The 18560-nt window shown below is 44.3% G+C and overlaps 1 protein-coding gene and 1 pseudogene across 1 annotated transcript in view; one reads left to right on the forward strand and one right to left on the reverse strand.

Moving 5' to 3' along the window:
- The window catches only part of LOC124606053, a 172915-nt gene that overhangs the window by 39965 nt on the left and 114390 nt on the right, over positions 1-18560 (forward strand). The window contains exons 4-5 of the mRNA XM_047138013.1: positions 3267-3518; positions 15985-16217. Of these exons, the coding sequence (XP_046993969.1) occupies positions 3267-3518; positions 15985-16217 (485 nt within the window). The remainder of the gene's footprint in view (positions 1-3266; positions 3519-15984; positions 16218-18560) is intronic.
- On the reverse strand, positions 8962-9079 carry LOC124607817 (annotated as a pseudogene).

Genomic DNA, 18560 nt, shown 5'->3' on the forward strand with positions numbered 1-18560 from the left:
GACAAACAATAAATGACATGAGCACGAGCTATGCACGGCTCAGCCTACCCATAATGCTCAAAACTTTCTCAATAGAGGAGAGGCCTGGCGACCTTTCTGGCCAAGTTAAGGTTTGGCACGCACGAAGACTAGCAGTAGGAACTTTCATTATCTTGCCGAATAGTAAGCACAGCATGGTTTGCCATGAGGGTAACGAAACGAGGCGTAGACTATCGTCGACATACCGCTTTGCGGTAAATATGCTGCGGATGACAACCAAAGGGGTCCTGATACGAAAAGGAATGGCGCCCCAGAACATCACTTCTCGTTATCAGGGCGTATGGCGGGCGACAGTCAGGTTGGTGTCCTATCGCTGAAAGTGGCGTCTCCAGGCAGCTCTTCGGCCTGGAGTACCATTGACTGTAATAGAATTGTCTTCAGTGATGAGTTACTCTTCGAACTGAGCTCCGAATACAAAACAAAATTCATTGTACACTACTGGCCATTAAAATTGCTACACCACAAAGGTGACGTCCTACAGACGCGAAATTTAACCGACAGGAAGAAGATGCTGTGATATGCAAATGATTAGCTTTCCAGAGCATTCACACAAGGTTGGCGCTGGTGGCGACACTTACAACGTGCTGACATGAAGTTTCCAACCGATTTCTCATACGCAAACAGCAGTTGACCGGTGTTGCCTGGTGAAACGTTGTTGTGGTGCCTCGTGTAAGCAGGAGAAATGCGTACCATCACGTTTCGGACTTTGATAAAGGTCGGATTGTACCCTATCGCGATTGCGGTTTATCGTATCGCGACATTGCTGCTCGCGTTGGTCGAGATCCAATGACTGTTAGCAGAATGAATCGGTGGGTTCGGGAGCGTAATACGGAACGCCGTGCTGGATCCTAACGGCCTCGTATCGCAGTCGAGATGACAGGCAGCTTATTCGCATGGTTGTAACGAATCGTGCAGCCACGTCTCGATCCCTGAGTCAACAGATGGGGACGTTTGCAAGACAACAGCAATTTGCATATACAGTTCGACGACGATTTCAGCAGCAAGGACTATCAGCTCAGAGACCATGGCTGCGGTTACCCTTGACGCTGCATCACAGACAGGAGCACCTGCGATGGTATACTCAACGACGAACCTGGGTATACTAATGGCAAAACGTCATTCTTTCGGATGAATCCAGGTTCTGTTTACAGCATCATGATGGTCGCATCCGTGTTTCGCGACATCGCGGTGAACGCACATTGGAAGTGTCTATTCGTCATAGCCATACTGGTGTATCACCCGGCGTGATGGTATGGGGTGCCATTGGTGACACGTCTCGGTCACCTCTTTTTCGCATTGACGCCACTTTGAACAGCGGACGTTACATTTCAGATGTGTTACGACCCGTGGCTCTACCCTTCATTCGATCCCTGCGAAACCCTACATTTCAGCAGGATAATGCACGACCGCATGTTGCAGGTCCTGCACGGGCCGTTCTGGATACAGAAAATGTTCGACTGCTGCCCTGGTCAGCACATTCTCCAGATGTCTCACCAACTGAAAACGTCTGGTCACTGGTCGCCGAGCAACTGGCTCGTCACAATACGCAAGTCACTACTCTTGATGAGCTGCGATATCGTGTTGAAGCTGCATGGGCAGCTGTACCTGTACACGCCATCCAAGCTGTGTTTGACTCAATGCCCAGGCGTATCAAGGCCGTTATTACGGCCAGAGTTGGTTGTTCTGGGTACTGATTTCTCAGTTTCTATGCACCCAAATTGCGTGAAAATGTAATCACATGTGAGTTCTAGTGTAATATATTTGTCCATTGAACACCCGTTTATCATCTGCATTTCTTCTTGGTGTAGCAATTTTAATAGCCAGTAGTGTATAACCTTGTCTTGGTGTACGGGCTTTTCTAACTGATAGTGCAACAACTTTTGACTGCCGAACTCACGCAGTCAGCCATCTTGAACAGTACGGATTGTGTAATGTGCAACTCAAATCATAGATGTCGTATTGCGATTCATCTGTCATTTGTACCTGACTCCATGACCCGATTTACGTTTAGGGGGTAGGACGTCGAACGGGCCGACTTGCAGCAGGAGGGGCACCACAGGACATTTCAATTTCCACTTTCTATACTTTTACGAATAAATTCATAAAACTTTGTCAGCACGACCAGGAAGGATTCAGAATTCACACTCATTGCAGTGTAAGTTCGAAAACATAACGAAGTATTTTTTTTTACATGTGAAATTTCATCATTTTTTTCACTTACTAATGGCAGCAATTGTTGCTATAGGTACACTTTTCTTCATAAAAAAGAGAGATTCTTCGATGAATTTTGCACAGCATACAAAACATACTTAAAGGTGTAAGAAACTCTACAATTTTCCAAATCCATTAAAAACAGTGGTAAAAATTGAGGTAATTAACTATAAAATTTGTGTTTTTTCTAAACATGAAGTTTAAAATATAACAGTTCATTCGTTTCTTCATAAATTACATAAAGTCTAGAGTTTCATACACCTGTGAGTATGGTATGTATGCTGTGCAAAATTCATCGAAGAATCTCTCTAACTTATGAAGAAAAGTGTACCGATAGCAACAAATGCAGCCATTAGTAAGTGAAAAAAATGATGAAATTTCGCACGTAAAAAAAATTATTTTGTTATGTTTTCGAACTTCCACTGCAATGAGTATGAATCCTGAATCCTTCCTGGTGATGCTGACAAAGTTTTATGAATTTATTTGTAAAAGTATAGACACTGGAGATTAAAATGTCCTGCGATGCCTTCCCTGCTCTAAGTCGGCCCGTTTGACGTCCTACCCCTTTAAGATCCCTATAGCGCCATCTTCTTTTTTTTTCTTTTTCCTCCGTGATGATTCCCCTTTATTAATAATATACTGTTCAAACGTTACGTCGTTCCGAGCCGCGATTGTTTTTCTACTGATTTTTGAAATTGGAACATTAATTATGGACATTCTGTGCATACATGATTGAGTTTGTACGGAACCGCCTGAGCGCGAATCCTACTCGTACTTGTCCTGCTTTTCGCAGTAATGTTTCTGTGTATGCTCGATGAAAGATTAATGGAGAATCCATGTTCTGAGACCCACTTAACAATTCCATGAAAAACATCACTTCTGCACATTTGCTTGTAATGGGCTCTGACAGCTGTGGAAGTAGCAGTATTGATAAGTAACGTGACTGGCGTACGGCTGGTTGCCTATGGGACGCCTGTCGCGGAGTGTACACGTGCCACGGGCGCGGGTGCCGGCAGGAGCGGAAGCGCGCGGAGGCGTGGGCGGTGCGCGTGGCGTGCAGCGCGGCGTGGGTGGCGGGGGCGGCGGCGGCGCTGCCGGGGGCGGCGGCGCTGGTGGCGGCGTGCGCGCTCTACCGCCGCCTGGCGGCCGCCGTGCTCGCCTGCACCACCGGCCGAGACTTCGCGGGGCTGCTCGCCGGGCCCGACGCCGTCTGGGCCGTGGAGGACGACGCCGCGCGCTCCGTCATCAACGTGCTCGCCACGCTGCAGGTACCGTCCCGACAGGCGCCGCGCCTGCACTAAGCACACAAAAACTGTCTGATCAGTTGTTAGCACACTGGATTCGCATTCGGGAGGACGACGGTTCAAACCCACGTCGGGCCATCCTACATTACGTTTTATGTGGTTTCCCAACATCGTTTCAGGCAAATGCTGGGATGGTTCCTTTGAAGGGGCATGGCCGACTCCCTTCTCCATCCTTCCCTAATCCGATAGGACAGATGACCTCGCTGTTTGGTCCCCTCCTACAAACCAACTATCTCGAGAATGAGGTTTTCATTCTGCAGCGGCGTGTGCGCTGATATGAAACTTCCCGACAGATTAAAACTCTGTGCCGGACCGAGACTCGAACTCGGGACCTTTGCCTTTCGCTGGCAAGTGCTCTACCAACTGAGCTACCCAAGCACGACTCACGCCCCGTCCTCATAGCTTCAATTCTGCCAGTACCTTGTCTCCTACCATGCAGGTTCGCAGAAGAGCTTCTGTGAAGTTTGGAAGGCAATGATCCCGAGTTCGAGTCTCGGTCCGCACACAGTTTTAATCTGTCAGGAAGTTTCAAACCAACTATCAGTTCGCCGATGACATTGTAATTCTGTCAGAGACAGCAAAGGACTTGGAAGAGCAGTTGAACGGAATGGACAATGTCTTGAAAGGAGGATATAAGACGAACATCAACAAAAGCAAAACGAGGATAATGGAATGTAGTCGAATTAAGTCGGGTGATGCTGAGGGAATTAGATTAGGGAATGAAACGCTTAAAGTAGTGAAGGAGTTTTGCTATTTGGGGAGCAAAATAACTGATGATGGTTGAAGAAGAGAGGATATAAAATGTAGAGTAGCAATGGCAAGGAAAGCGTTTCTGAAGAAGAGAGATTTGTTAACATCGAGTATAGATTTAAGGGTCAGGAAGTCGTTTCTGAAAGTATTTGTTTAGGGTGTAGCCATGTATGGAAGTGAAACATGGACGATAAATAGTTTGGACAAGAAGAGAGTAGAAACTTTCGAAATGTGGTGCTACAGAAGAATGCTGAAGATTATATGGGTAGATCACATATGAGGAGGTATTCAATAGAATTGGGGAGAAGAGGAGTTTGTGGCACAACTTGACAAGAAGAAGGGATCGGTTGGTAGGACATGTTCTGAGGCATCAGGGGATGACAAATTTAGCATTGGAAGGCAACGTGGAGGGTAAAAATCGCAGAGGGAGACCAAGAGATGAATACACTAAGCAGATTCAGAAGGATGTAGGTTGCAATAAGTACTGGATGATGAAGAAGTTGCTCAGGATAGAGTAGCATGGAGAGCTGCATCAAACCAGTCTCAGGACTGAAGACCACAACAACAACAACATCTGTTCAAAAGTACCTAGACACGTATTACTGGACAGTAATATGTCGTGTGTCCACCCTTTACTTTTATGACTGCTTGAACTCTGCTGGCGACTCTTTTGATGAGATGTCTGAATGTCTGAGAAGGAATGACAGCACATTCTTCTTGAAGAGTTTCGACGCTGGGGTTTGGAGCGAAGCTGACTTTGTTACTCATCCAACCGTCACCATTATCATCATCATCGTCATCAGTGTTCTGCCCTAGGGCAGGTCTTCACATGTATCTGCCGGCCGGAGTGGCCGTGCGGTTCTAGGCGCTACAGTCTGGAGCCGGGTGACCGCTAAGTTCGCAGGTTCGAATCCTGCCTCGGGCATGGATGTATGTGATGTTCTTAGGTTAGTTAGGTTTAATTAGTTCTAAGTTCTAGGCGACTGATGACCTCAGAAGTTAAGTCGCATAGTGCTCAGAGCCATTTCACATGTATCTCTCCACGCAGTCCTCTCACTCGCTAACCTCTTCGTTTTCTTATAATTGTTTCTTATTCTTACATTATCCGCCACGTGGTATCTTCGCCGTCTTCTTCTTCTTCCTCTTCCATTCACCTTTCCTTCTATAGCTTCCTTCAATAAACAATCTCTTCTAATCCAGTGTCCAATGCAATTCAAATGGCTCAAATGGCTCTAAGCACTATGCGACTTAACATTTGAGTTCATCATTCGCCTAGACTTAGAACTACTTAAACCTAACTACCCTAATCACACACATCCATGCCCGAGGCAGGATTCGAACCTGCGACTGTAGCAGCAGCGCTCCAGTGCAGTTCTGTTTCCTCTTTCTCATTACCTTTAAAATTTCTCTCTCTTCTCTCCGTTTCTCAACATCTCCTCATTTCTCACTTTGTCTACCCATTTTGTCCCTTCCATCCTCCTCTGAAATGCTTCCATTCCTCTTTCCTCGGTGTCCATGTATCATCTCCTTATAACGCCATGCTCCATATGTAGCAGTTCGCCATTGTCTACCTTACGTCTCTGACCATGCACCTCCTCTTGTTATTAAACGCTTTCTTGGCGGTTGCTTTACGTTCTTTCATCTACTTATTACATCACATATTGTCCGTGATAGTGCTTCCCAGATGTCTGAAAGTACTAAGTAGTTCTATGTCTTCCTGTCCTAATTTAATAGTTGTTCTTAATTTTCTTGCACTTATCAACATACATCTTGGCTTTTCCCTATTAATTCTCATACCGAACTCTTCATAGGTCTTATTTAATTATTTTAACCAGATCCTTTCTTTCAGGAGTGCTAGTTCTGCTTGGTTCGCAGGAGAGCGTCTGTAAAGTTTGGAAGGTAGGAGACGAGATACTGGCAGAAGTAAAGCTGTGAGGGCGGAGCGTGAGTCGTGCTTGGGTAGCTCAGTTGGTAGAGCACTTGCCCGCGAAAGGCAAAGGTCCCGAGTTCGAGTCTCGGTCTGGCACACAGTTTTAATCTGCCAGGAAGTTTCAATTATTTTAACATTTCAGTCATACTTCTTTCTCTCTCTGCCAGTAACACCATATCACCCGCAAATCGAATACATTCTATCTTCCTACCACCAACCCCACTCCTGTATTTTGTTTCAAACATTTCTGAATAGTATACTCTAAATATATGTTAAACGGTATAGAGGGGAGGCAGTAGCCTTGCCTCACTCCCCTTCCAATTGTGCATTCCACTGTCATCTCATTCCCAATCTGTACTCTTATTTTCTGCTCTAGGTATAGGTCCTTTTTTATCAGTCTTCTACCCTCCACTTGCCACCATTCTTCTTTAGTCTGTCCACTATTTAATTCCACTGTATCAAAAGCTTTCTCCAAGTCAATGAAAACAACATAATCTTCTCTTCTTTCGTTGTATCTCGCCTATAATTCTCAGCAATCGTATTGCACCTCTTGTTCCTTTCCCTGTTCTAAGTCCCTACTGCTCCTTTTTTTCCCAGTCTTTCTTCAAGTATTCTGTTTATCACCCTTAATAAATCTTTTGCTGCATGATAAATCGAACTTATAGTTCTAAAATCTTCATCCTCAGAGGTCGGGAGTCTGGGCAACCTTATCCATTTATGGAATGTTATAGTCCACAAACCATTGCCTCTCAGCTGCTTTACAACATGGTACTTGAGTTGGAAAATATATCTAGTTGGTCTGATGAATGGTACCTAGCTCTAAATGTAGAAAAATATATGTTAATGCGAAACAAACCCATAATGTTCGAATATAGTAATAGTGGTCTGCTGCGTGGCACAGTAAATTCGATTAAATATCTAGGTGCAGCGTTGCAAAGCAAATATAAAATGGAATGAGCATGCAAGGATTATAGTAGGGAAGGCAAATTGTCAACTTCGGTTTATTGGGAGAAATTTAGGTAAGTGTGGTTCATCTGCAGGAAACTAGGTACGGCCCGCTGCTCAGTACTGTTCGAGTGTTTGGGATCTACATCAGGTATGATTAAAGGAATACATCGAAGCAGTTCAGAGGCGGGCTGCTAGATTTATTACCAGTAGGCTCGGACAACACTCAAGTATTAGAGATGCTTTGGGAATTCAAATGGGAATTGTTGTTGGCAAGGCGACTTTCTTTCCGAGGAACACTATTGAGAAAATTTGGAGAACCGACATTTGAAGCCGACTGCAGAACGATTCTACTACGTTTTTGCGTAAGGACCACGCAGATAAGATTAGAGAGATTAGGGCTCATACGGAGCCAGCGACATAGACAGTCGTCTCTCCCTCACTCTATTTGCGGGTGGAATAGGAAAGAAAATGACAAGTAGTGATACAGGGTACCCCCGCCACGCACCATACGGGGCTTGCGGATTATGCAAGTCGATGTAGATGTAGCTGTATAAATAACTTTGAAATAACTGATAGTTTAACATGAGAAGTAGACTTTTTTTACTAATTTTCATTCGCTTATGACGTACAGTATTATTTTTTGGGGCCACTCTTCTGATTCAAAAAGGGTATTTTTGGCTCACAAACGGGCGGTTCGAGCAATATGTGGAGTAAGTCCTATACCTCTTGTCGACCCCGTTCGGTAGTTTGAGAATTCTGACACTGGCTTCTCAATACATATTTTCTTTAATGCCATTTGTTGTTAATAATATCAGCATATTGCCAAGAGTTAGCAGCTTTCACTCGGTTAAGGCTAGGCAGAAATCCAATCTGCATTTGGAACGTATGTCCTTCACTCTTGTGTGAAAAGGCAAGTGTTATTAAGCTGCATCTATTTTCAATAAGCTGCCAGAAGAGTTCAAATCTTAGTAACAACTAAGCACTTTCAAGTCTAAACAGAAGAGTTTCCTCATGGCTCACTCCTGTCCTGTAAGGGAACTTCTGGAAAAATTAAAAAATTAAGCTAATTTCAGTGTTACGTCGTTGGTTGTGTTTGTTTAAACTTATGGCTTGTCGTCTACATAGGATTCATACATCATTCATTTTATCTGTTATTACTCTTATGTTATAATTTCATGTACTGACTTGTTCCATGATCGTGGAGACTTGCTCTTCAATTTGGTCCTACGGAAAACGACATATGCACTGGTGTCCAAAGGTAAAGCATCAAACAAACGGAAATTTTGCAGGTTGCGTTAATTGTGCCACAAAACAGTATAAATAGGTGATAGTAAAGTGGAAATGATTTAAAGATTACAGAACGTGTGCACAACGGTAGACAAAAATGTTCTTTTCTTTTAACTTAACGGATTTGCACACATATTCTCACAACTGCTTACTCCACTCCGCATAAGGCGTGACCACCTCTGGCACGAATACAGGCCTGACAACGAAGGGACGTGCTGTGAAGGATGTCGTCAATCTCATGTTGAGGCAATAACGCCAATTCTTCCTGCAGAAAGAAACTCCTCCCAAACTAGCCCTGAAGGCCTAACGGTACCGACCGGCCGCCTTCTCATCCTCAGCCCATAGGCGTCACTGGATGCGGTGCGGATATGGGGGGGCATGTGGTCAGCACACCGCTCTTCCCGGCCGTATGTCAGTTTCCGAGACCGGAGCCGCTACTTCTCAATCAAGTAGCTCCTCAGTTTGCCTCACAGGGACTGACTGCACCCCGCTTGCCAACAGCACTCGGCAGACCGGATGGTCACCCACCCAAGTGCTAGCCCAGCCCGACAGCGCTTAACTTCGGTGATCTGACGGGAACCGGTGTTACCACTGCGGCAAGGCCGTTGTCAATTCTTCCTGCAGAGCTTCTCACACGTGTTGGAGAGTGGTTGGTGGATGCTGACGTGATGCAACCCCTAGTGCATCCCAGACATGCTCTATGGGATTCAAATCGGGAGAGCGTATAACACTGCAATTGCATTTACGTAGCTTTATACAATCAAATACTAAGCTTGGCTTATTACGTACTATGCCCCTACAGAACAAAGCAGTCCTGTCACGGAAAAGCCACGTATAACACTCCTGTCCGCTACTGCTATACCATAACCTTAAAGTTGGAGGCAGGTCGTGAAATAAAAACTATCTTGTTAAAGTAATTATGGTATAAAGCAACAGAGCAGTGTTACCCTCTGAGAGGAATTTTGTTATGTTGACCGTGTTGTACCTAACGGAGGTGGCTTATCGGAAGTGAAAGACAGAATTACGGAAATATTTAAACAGTAACAAACAATATTTTAACTATCTACATTGTTCAAAGAGTAAGGAAAACGGTCGCCAGCCTAATTAGGCAAGACAATTATTGACATTCTTGTTTGAGAAAATAAGTATGATTAACTTTAACGTACAAGCACTGCAGTAAAACACAACTTGACATATCTGTAAGAAACTGACTCACCTTTTGCGATTTGCAGGAAGCAGCAATGTGATCATTTACTAAGCAAAACTTTACCATCCTGAACCTTTAATTTTGAAATTGGCAACAATATATTAATAAGCAGTTTTAATAGAAAAATTATTTTGAGCAAGCATCATGTACTTTAGCTCACTCTCTTGCCACATTAACTTTAACTTTCTTTCACTTTAGCGTGGGAGGGACCCTAAGTGGATATGTGACTGAGGATAAATCACGGTTGGTACAAAAGTTCAGTTAAAATTTACCTTGTATTTGAGTACACTAAATATCCAATAAGCTGATCCTTCACTGTACATTCCTATAGCGTTCCATTACACTGATTACGCAATGTGGTGGCGATTGCATGTTGGTAGGAGGATTTGCAGGTAGAATTGCCGGAATATGTCATTTCTTGGTGGCGATGATAGACATCATTTCTTGAATAGCTCCAGTTCTTTATCAAATGTTTCAAATGGCTCTGAGCACTATGCGACTTAACTTCTGCGGTCATCAGTCGCCTAGAACTTAGAACTAATTAAACCTAACTAACCTAAGGACATCACACACATCCATGCCCGAGGCAGGATTCGAACCTGCGACCGTAGCGGTCACTCGGTTCCAGACTGTAGCGCCCAGAACCGCACGGCCACTCCTGCCGGCAGTTGTTTATCCATCCATCCGAGACATTGGAAAGTGGCACGGAAAGCCTCTCTCGGCACCAGCACTATATGCAGCTTTTACATGACCAATTGACAGTTTGGTAGCTCGTCCCCGACTGACTCTCAATTCTACCTTTTCTACCAAGGCAAACCACAATTTGCGCGCGCTACACAGTTCCGTTCCCGACGGGAACCACAACACCTTTTGCATATGAAATAATTAAGAACCCTAAGTGAGGATCAGCAATTACATAACAACAGCCAAACATTTTAAATAAAACAGAACCTTTGCACATATTGACATTTCTATAAAAAATTATTTAAACAAATTCCAAATATATACAGTAAGTTTTGTATCCCTCCAATTGGGACAAAGAATTTAAATGACAGATACACTACATTGCATAGAATCAAATCATGACATCAAAGTTTTAACAAAGAAAGGAGTATACAATTTTGTGTTATCGATTCAAACACATTTACAGAAGCTCAACGATGTAACATTAAATAAAACAAAAGGGCAAATTAAATCAGTAGAGCATTAGAGCTATGGTGTTACAAGCGGGCAGGTCATGCCATGCGTGGAATATCTTCCGTTTCCAAAAAACATCAACCACCCGTACTCTATGAAGTTGAGCATTATCACCCATCAATACGACGTCTGAGCCCACAGCAACTACCAACAACCGCGCGTGAGTGACCAGTAACTGCTTACACAGTTTTCAATGCGAGACATCTACCGATTTATCTGAAGCTGTCTTATAAACACAAGACAGTTTTTCCCTTCTAGACTTGCAAACTCTGTTTCGGGACTGGAATATATTCACCAGTTCTTAAATTTTCCTCAGTCTTCTTTTAGTCTGGTTTGTTCATTTTGCTGCACCAGCCGTTATCATAAATGAGTTGCAGTGGAGATTCCTATGCAAACATATACCTGGTTACTCACACTGGATTGATAACGTAACCTGTTGTCGATGCAGCAGGCTGAAAGGGGCCCCTTGAAGCTTGCCAAGGAAATCCAGGTTGGTCTGATTTAACCACTGTGGTTCGGTACGAACGTACTCTTGTGTCTACGTTGCTGCAGGCTGAGCTGCTTTAATGGTTGCAGTTGAGATAGGGGCAGGTGGGCTGGAACGAGGATCTGTACGTGCTCTGCGCAGATAGAACCAACCACTGTTTGCCAATCTGCTCAAGCACTTCGCACCCTGTAGGTAAGGTCGGTTCATGGCGGGCAGGGGATGATTTTCGTTTTATTTTCACAAGTCCGTCTTGATCACACAGCTATCTTACACTTTATTATCGGTTTCGGCATACTGCCATCCTCAGATGATTAAAATATTCTGATGTAAATCGTCGTCAAGTTAAACATGTGAGTACATGGTAACTACCAAGATACTTGATGGCATTTCCAAGAGTCCTTCCTATGCGGTGTCTAATTTCTTCCGGGCCAATTTTGCACGCTTTTAGTCTTCACCACTTATAGCAAAGTCGTTCAGATTATTGTAAAATTCTTCCTTTCGAGGAAGCTGTTTTCTTCAAATTTCTTCCGTTCGTCTAGTTAGTTGTTAGACTAACTATATTTTTTGGGAGAAACTTTTTAATGTGTGTCATCTGTTCTTCTTCAGATTTGGTGGAATTTTGTCAAGACTTTTTATTGATTGTTATTTAGCATGAGCACAATAGAAGAACTATAGATCCTGTTACAACATTAATATGTACTTTTAATACACAAGGGGAGTCCAATATTGTACAGAAGTTCACTTGAATAGGAAGAGTAATTGAAACTTGCTATAATTAAGTATCTTTGTGCATTTGAACTATTTTCAGTGGAGGGGGGCCTTAATCTAGTCCACTGTAGCAGAGCATACTAAACACACTTTCAATACACTAAAGAAACAAGGTATTAGTTCTCAACTCTTACTGCAGTAAAACCTATTTGTTGCCACACGCGAGTGCAATGAACTCTGGCATCTACATATGTTCACGTTAAAGAACATGCTAACAGTTATAAGGTAACATGGCTGTTTGCATAATGGCAGCAGAAAAAGACATATACTTTTCCTTCAAGGCGTGTTCAAACTGAATGGTTTCAATAATACTACTATCAATATTCACTGTAGAATTATAAAATAGGCATAGGTTCAATATTACTTTTCAAACATTTTCCTATCTTATAAAAAAAATTGTAAACGTAGTTTATTGCAAAATTATGAACTGGTCATAAGTTAAGTCTCTCTCTCTCAGCTAAATACTTTTCTATTTAGAATGAAAGATAAATGTATTTCACTAACAAAAAATTTTTCACTGAATTTTGGATAAAAGTAGTTACTGTTTTCATAGATATTGGTCTTTTTCAAGACCTGAGACTGTGAACCTAAATGTGTCAAATATCATCTTCAAATTTTCTATATTCTTGCCAAAATTGGTGTATCGTTTTCGGGTATGAAGTCTACTTCTTTCACGTCCTACCCAAAACCTTCCACAGGCAAATGTGAGTCATATACTGACAATTTAGTTGAATGGCTACAAACGTCGGATGCTTTAATTTTAAGTTACTCTAGTTGCATTGTGGGCCTACATATTTTCCAATCAAATGGTCATGCTGGGGGACTTTTCTGTTTTTACGTGAATAGCGAAATCCACACAATGAACATCTTTCAGAGCTAGTGTTTTGTTTGTTCTTTAGGTGTTAGTGGGCCCATTTCTTCAATTTCGGAATAAATCCTTCCAATTTCTTCAACCTCTTTTTTTCCTTTATTGTATTTCGATTCCCCCCGAAGGGGGCGGGCTGGCAGCAGCTTATTACGCTGCTCTGCAGCCTACAGACTTTTTAAAATGTAAGGAGAAGTTAAGAAACAATAAAAGCAGGCGATAAAACGGGGACTTAAATTGTAAAATGGCGGAAAATTGGGGAAAGTTAAAATGCAAAGCAAAGGGTTGGCAAAGCGAATAAAAATACACAGGATGCAGACAGGTAACATAGTAGACAGACAAATAAAAAACATGGCGACAGTCTGGTTTCTGTTCGCAAGAGATATAAAATCGCACCCAGCGACAGCCGTTCGCAACACTTCGGAAAAGACACACAACACTGGACACTCACTGTAAACACAGCACTAAAATGTCGGCACAAAGAGGTCTAACATTCTGCGTGTTGTCTGTTTGTTCTATATCGTGTCTCCCTACCACTTTCGCGCAACGACGCTCTGAGCGTGTTTTTTAGGGAATTGACTAGTTTGAACCTGGGACCTGTTGCTGGTAAGGAGACGCCAGACCACACACGACATGTGGAGTTCAGAAGAGTTCAGTGAGACTAGCGATGATATAACCAAATACTTAATGATTTCAGCGTCAGCTCCATTGCACTCCCTGTAAAAGAATCTTAATACTAACTAAATTTAGTGGAAAGGGTTCAAGGCTTTCCTATTTTTAGTTAGCTGGTAAAATAACGTCGAAAAAGCAGTTAAGTTTACCATTGGAAATTTTATTCTAAACATTGTTTATAAATTGCACTATTGATAAAAGGAAATGTTTTAATACAGGATGATAAAAACCAACTGCGTTCAACAAAAATGTGAACGAATATTCCCTGAGTGGGTTTCCAAGTTCTACAATGGATCGAAGGATGACCTATGCCATATGACATCTATAATCTAGGTTTAAATTAAGTTTCACAAGAGAGAAAACTATCAAAATGGTCTACAGTGACCCTCAATTATCTTTAATTACTTATCTAACTTGTCGTAAATTACAGTGGCTGATGTGGCTTCTCAGTAACTACATAATAGAAAAATCATCGCGTTTCAGTTTTTTACTTCAAGTGGCAAATGAGAACACCATGAGCTTTAATTGACGATGGACACTAGTATTACGCAAAAAGGGGGTGTAACAGATGAGACTTCTGCAGTTCTGAGTGAAGCTTTATGCGCTGTTATGCGGCATCGTGTGCGTTCATTACCAAGTCGGTGTTCGTCAGGGGGCGGTGGGCAGCACAGCTCCACTCACCTCGTCGTCTCGGAAGCAACTCTCCTAACTTCTCCTTACTACAATTTACCGAAGTTGGTTTAAAAAAACTATCTGGCTGTGTTTTCATCTGACCAATCAGGGTCTCAATGTTAACCTTAAGCTCTGCCTACGAAAATTCTGTCTATCCAATGAGAAACGTTATACTTTTCGTGGTGGGGCAATGTTTTTAAAGTTTGCAACGTAACTGAGACGCGAAAAAGTCTCACGCTAAAACTTGCAGCTGGTGTGGTCCTTTTAGTGTCATCGTAAGATATATACTGTTCTTCTGGAGGGCTCTAGCTTTTAACATGGGCTGGGGGGTGGTCCTAGCGGTTAGCTGGCAACGTGGGTGTCCATCCCTTATCGTAGGGCCTTCTAGGTTAATACGGTTCTGCTCTCGGCTTCTCGTTTCTCCCCTCGGAACTGCGTCTATCTCACGGTGGGAAGGTATGACATTCATTTAGGCATTCTTGTGTTAGTCTGTGGTATTCCATTTGCTCACTCGTTACTCGTATTACTTTGGTTAATTTAATGTCACGATTTATTCGGAGCTATGTGACATACTACTGGATTTGTTCATCATGTCAGGGTTTTCATGGAAGGTGTTGGATTTGCCCGACACCTTACAGAGGACACACCATAGCCTAGGGCCGTTGGGGGGGGGGGGGGGCTGGACCTGGACAAATGATGGGGAAAACAAGAAGGGAGGAGAGGAAAAACGAAAGGGGGGGGGGGGCAAAGGAGGGAGTGATAAGAGGGGGAGGGCAGATGCGTGAGGGAATGGGAAAAGGCAGAGGAGGGAAATGCAAAAGGGAGAGAGAAGGGGGGCAGAGAGAGGGTAGGTGGGGAAAAAAGAAGATGGAAGGGGGGGAGAGGGAGCCCAAGAAAAGGATGGAGGAAAGGAGGGAGGGGGTGAGGATCAGACTTGATAGGAGGGATAAATGGAGGGAGAGAGGGCATCATCCAGGAGGGGGAGTTGATGGACGACTGGCGAGCTCATAGCGCCCCTTAAATGCACGTGAACAGGCAACCTTTCCCCTTTCCCGCCAGAGGGAGACACCAAAGCTGCGACTGCCACAGCGGCTCCACCGCCAGAAACGGAGGGCGACTGCTTTGCTCTACGCGCTGCGGCGCACTCTTCAAAACAGCAATTTTTACCACAGATCAGTGATCACTGGCTAATGCAAAATCGTCGTCTTTTTCGTTTATTTCTTGATCTATATCACTGACACCTACCTCCACAGGCCAACTAACAATTTCATCAAACTCGGGAAAGTTAAAAATGACACATTCGTGCCAACACATTTTCAGCTATATGGTACCGTACTGAAGAAAACAGGTACGTAGTTCACGCGGCGAGGTCTAGGAGACTCCAACACCTATCAGCAACACGTGTCAACACAGGCGATAACGCTACCGACAACAAAACATCATTGGCTTGGCAATTTAAGGAGGGTACGGGGTTTATAGAAGCATTCCACCACAACTGGCCTTCTAGAGCGAGTTTGAAAATTTTCGCGCGGTCTGAGAGACCACACCTCGTAAATTTAGGGTTAATTTCGGACACCAATGTAAAATAAAAAATAAACTGAGCGTTTGCCGTTAGATAGGGAGACTATTCACGGGGTGTGTGGGCAGGTGGAGGACGACGGCGTGGACGGGGCGCAGCTGCTGCGCCAGCTGCGGTCGCTGCTGCTGGAGCGGCTGCAGAGCGGCGCGCTGCCCGAGAAACTGCTGCTGCTTCGCCGCCACTCGCCGCTGGGCTACTTCTACTGGCAGCGACGGCCACAGCCCCTGCGCCTCGACGCCGTCGTCCGCGAGCACGTCCGCTTCCTCGGCGACGAAGACGACCTCGACGAGGACGCCGCCAGGTCAGTGGCGCACACACAGAGTTCGCTCGGGGAACACCTGGATCGCATTCGGCAGCAGGCTACCTGCGCTGCGGCCTAGGCAGCCACACCAATGACATTTGAAATAAGAAATAGTGGTGGGAGCCCTCTTGTAGATGAAGTAAGAGCATTTATTTTCCATACCCTTATTTCGTTAAATTTTTTATCGTGCACCTGAAAAGTGTATAACAACAAAAATCTCTCAAACGTAGCACTCCTTTACGTCAAATTGCCTGTACCTCTAGTAGTTACACGACTGGCCATTAAAATTGCTACACCAAGAAGGAATGCAGATGATAAACGGGTATTCATAGGACAAATATATTATACTAGAACTGACATGTGTTTACACTTTCACGCAACTTGGGTGCATAGATCCTGAGAAATCAGTACCCAGAACATCTACCTCTGGCCTAATAATGGGCTTGGTACGCCTGAGCATTGAGTCAAACAGAGTTGGGATGGCGTGTACAGGTACAGCTGCCCATGCAGCTTCAACACGATTCCACAGTTCATCAAGAGTAGTGACTGGCGTATTGTGACGAGCCAGTTGCTCGGCCACCATTGACCAAAAGTTTTCAGTTGGTGAGAGATCTGCAGAATGTGCTGGCCAGGGCAGCAGTCGAACATTTTATGTGTCCAGAAAGGCCCGTACAGGACCTGCAACATGCGATCGTGCATTATCCTGCTGAAATGTAGGGTTTCGCATGGATCGAATGTAGAGCCACGGGTCGTAACACATCTGAAATGTAACGTCCACTGTTCAAACTGCCGTCAATGCGAACAAGAGGTGACCGAGACGTGTAACCAATGGCACCCCATACCATCACGCCGGGTGATACGCCAGTATGGTGATGAGGAATACACGCTTCCAATGTGCGTTCACCGCGATGTCGCCAAACACGGATGCCACCATCGTGATGCTGTAAACAGAACCTGGATTCATCCGAAAAAATAACGTTTTGCCGTTCGTGCACCCAGGTTCGCCGTTGAGTACACCATCTCAGGCGCTCCTGTCTGTGGTGCAGCGTCTAGGGTAACCGCATCAACGGTCTACGAGCTGGTAGTCCATGTTGCTGCAATCGTCGAAGAAATGTTCGTGCAGATGGTTGTTGTCTTGCAAACGTCCCCATCTGTTGACTCAGGGATCGAGACGTGGCTGCACAATCCGTTACAGCCATGCGGATAAGATGCCTGTCATCTCGACTGCTAGTGATACGAGGCCGTTGGGATCCAACACGGCGTTTCATATTACCCTCCTGAACCCATTGATTCCATATTCTGCTGACAGTAATTGATTCTCGACCAACGCGAGCAGCAACGTCGCGATACGATAAACCGCAATCGCGATACACTACAATCCGACCTTTATCAGAGTCGGAAACGTGATGGTGCGCATTTCTCCTCCTTACACGAGGCATCACAACAACGTTTCACCAGGCGACGCCGGTCAACTGCTGTTTGTGTATAAGAAATCGGTTGGAAACTTGCCTCATGTCAGCACGTTGTAGGTGTCGCCACCGGCGCCAACCTTGTTTGAATGCTCTGAGAAGTTAATCATTTGCATATCATAGCATCTACTTCCTGTCGGTTAAATTTCGCGTCTGTAGCACGTCTTCTTCGTGGTACAGCAATTTTAATGGCCATTAGTGTATTTCCTTTCCTGTTCCACTCACAAATCTCTCGTATCTTATCTTCGTGGTCCTTACGTGCAATGTATGTTGGCAGCAGTAGAATCTTTTGGCAGTCAGCTTCAAATTCGGGTTCCCTAAATTTTTTCAATAGTGTTTCTCGGAAAGATTGTCGCCTTCCCTCCAGGGATTCTCATTTGAGTTTCCAAAGTATCTCCGTAACACGTGTTGTTCGAACTTACCGGTAACAAATCTAGCAGCTCGCCTCTGAATTGCTTCGATATCTTCCTTCAATCCGACCTGGTGCAGATCCCAAACACTCGAGCAGTATTCAAGAATAGTTCGCACCAGTGTCCAGTGTCCTGTATGCGATCTCCTTTACAGGTGAACCACTATTTCCTAAAATTCTCCCAATAGGCCAAAGTCGACCATTCGTCTTCCATACCACAGTTCTCAGATGCTCTTTGCAGTGCATATCGCTCTGGAACGTTGCGCCCAAATATTTAAACGACTTGACTGTGTGATGCAGGAAACTAGGAATACTGCATCCGAGCATTACTGGTTTGATCTTCCTACTTATCCAGATAAACTTACATTTTTCCACATTTAGAGCTGGCTCCATTCATCACACCAACTAGAAATTCTGTCTAAGTCGTGTTATATCTTTCTACAGTCACTCAACTTCGACCCTCAC

The sequence above is a fragment of the Schistocerca americana genome, chromosome 3, assembly GCF_021461395.2.
Source record: "Schistocerca americana isolate TAMUIC-IGC-003095 chromosome 3, iqSchAmer2.1, whole genome shotgun sequence".
Lineage (NCBI taxonomy): Eukaryota > Metazoa > Arthropoda > Insecta > Orthoptera > Acrididae > Schistocerca > Schistocerca americana.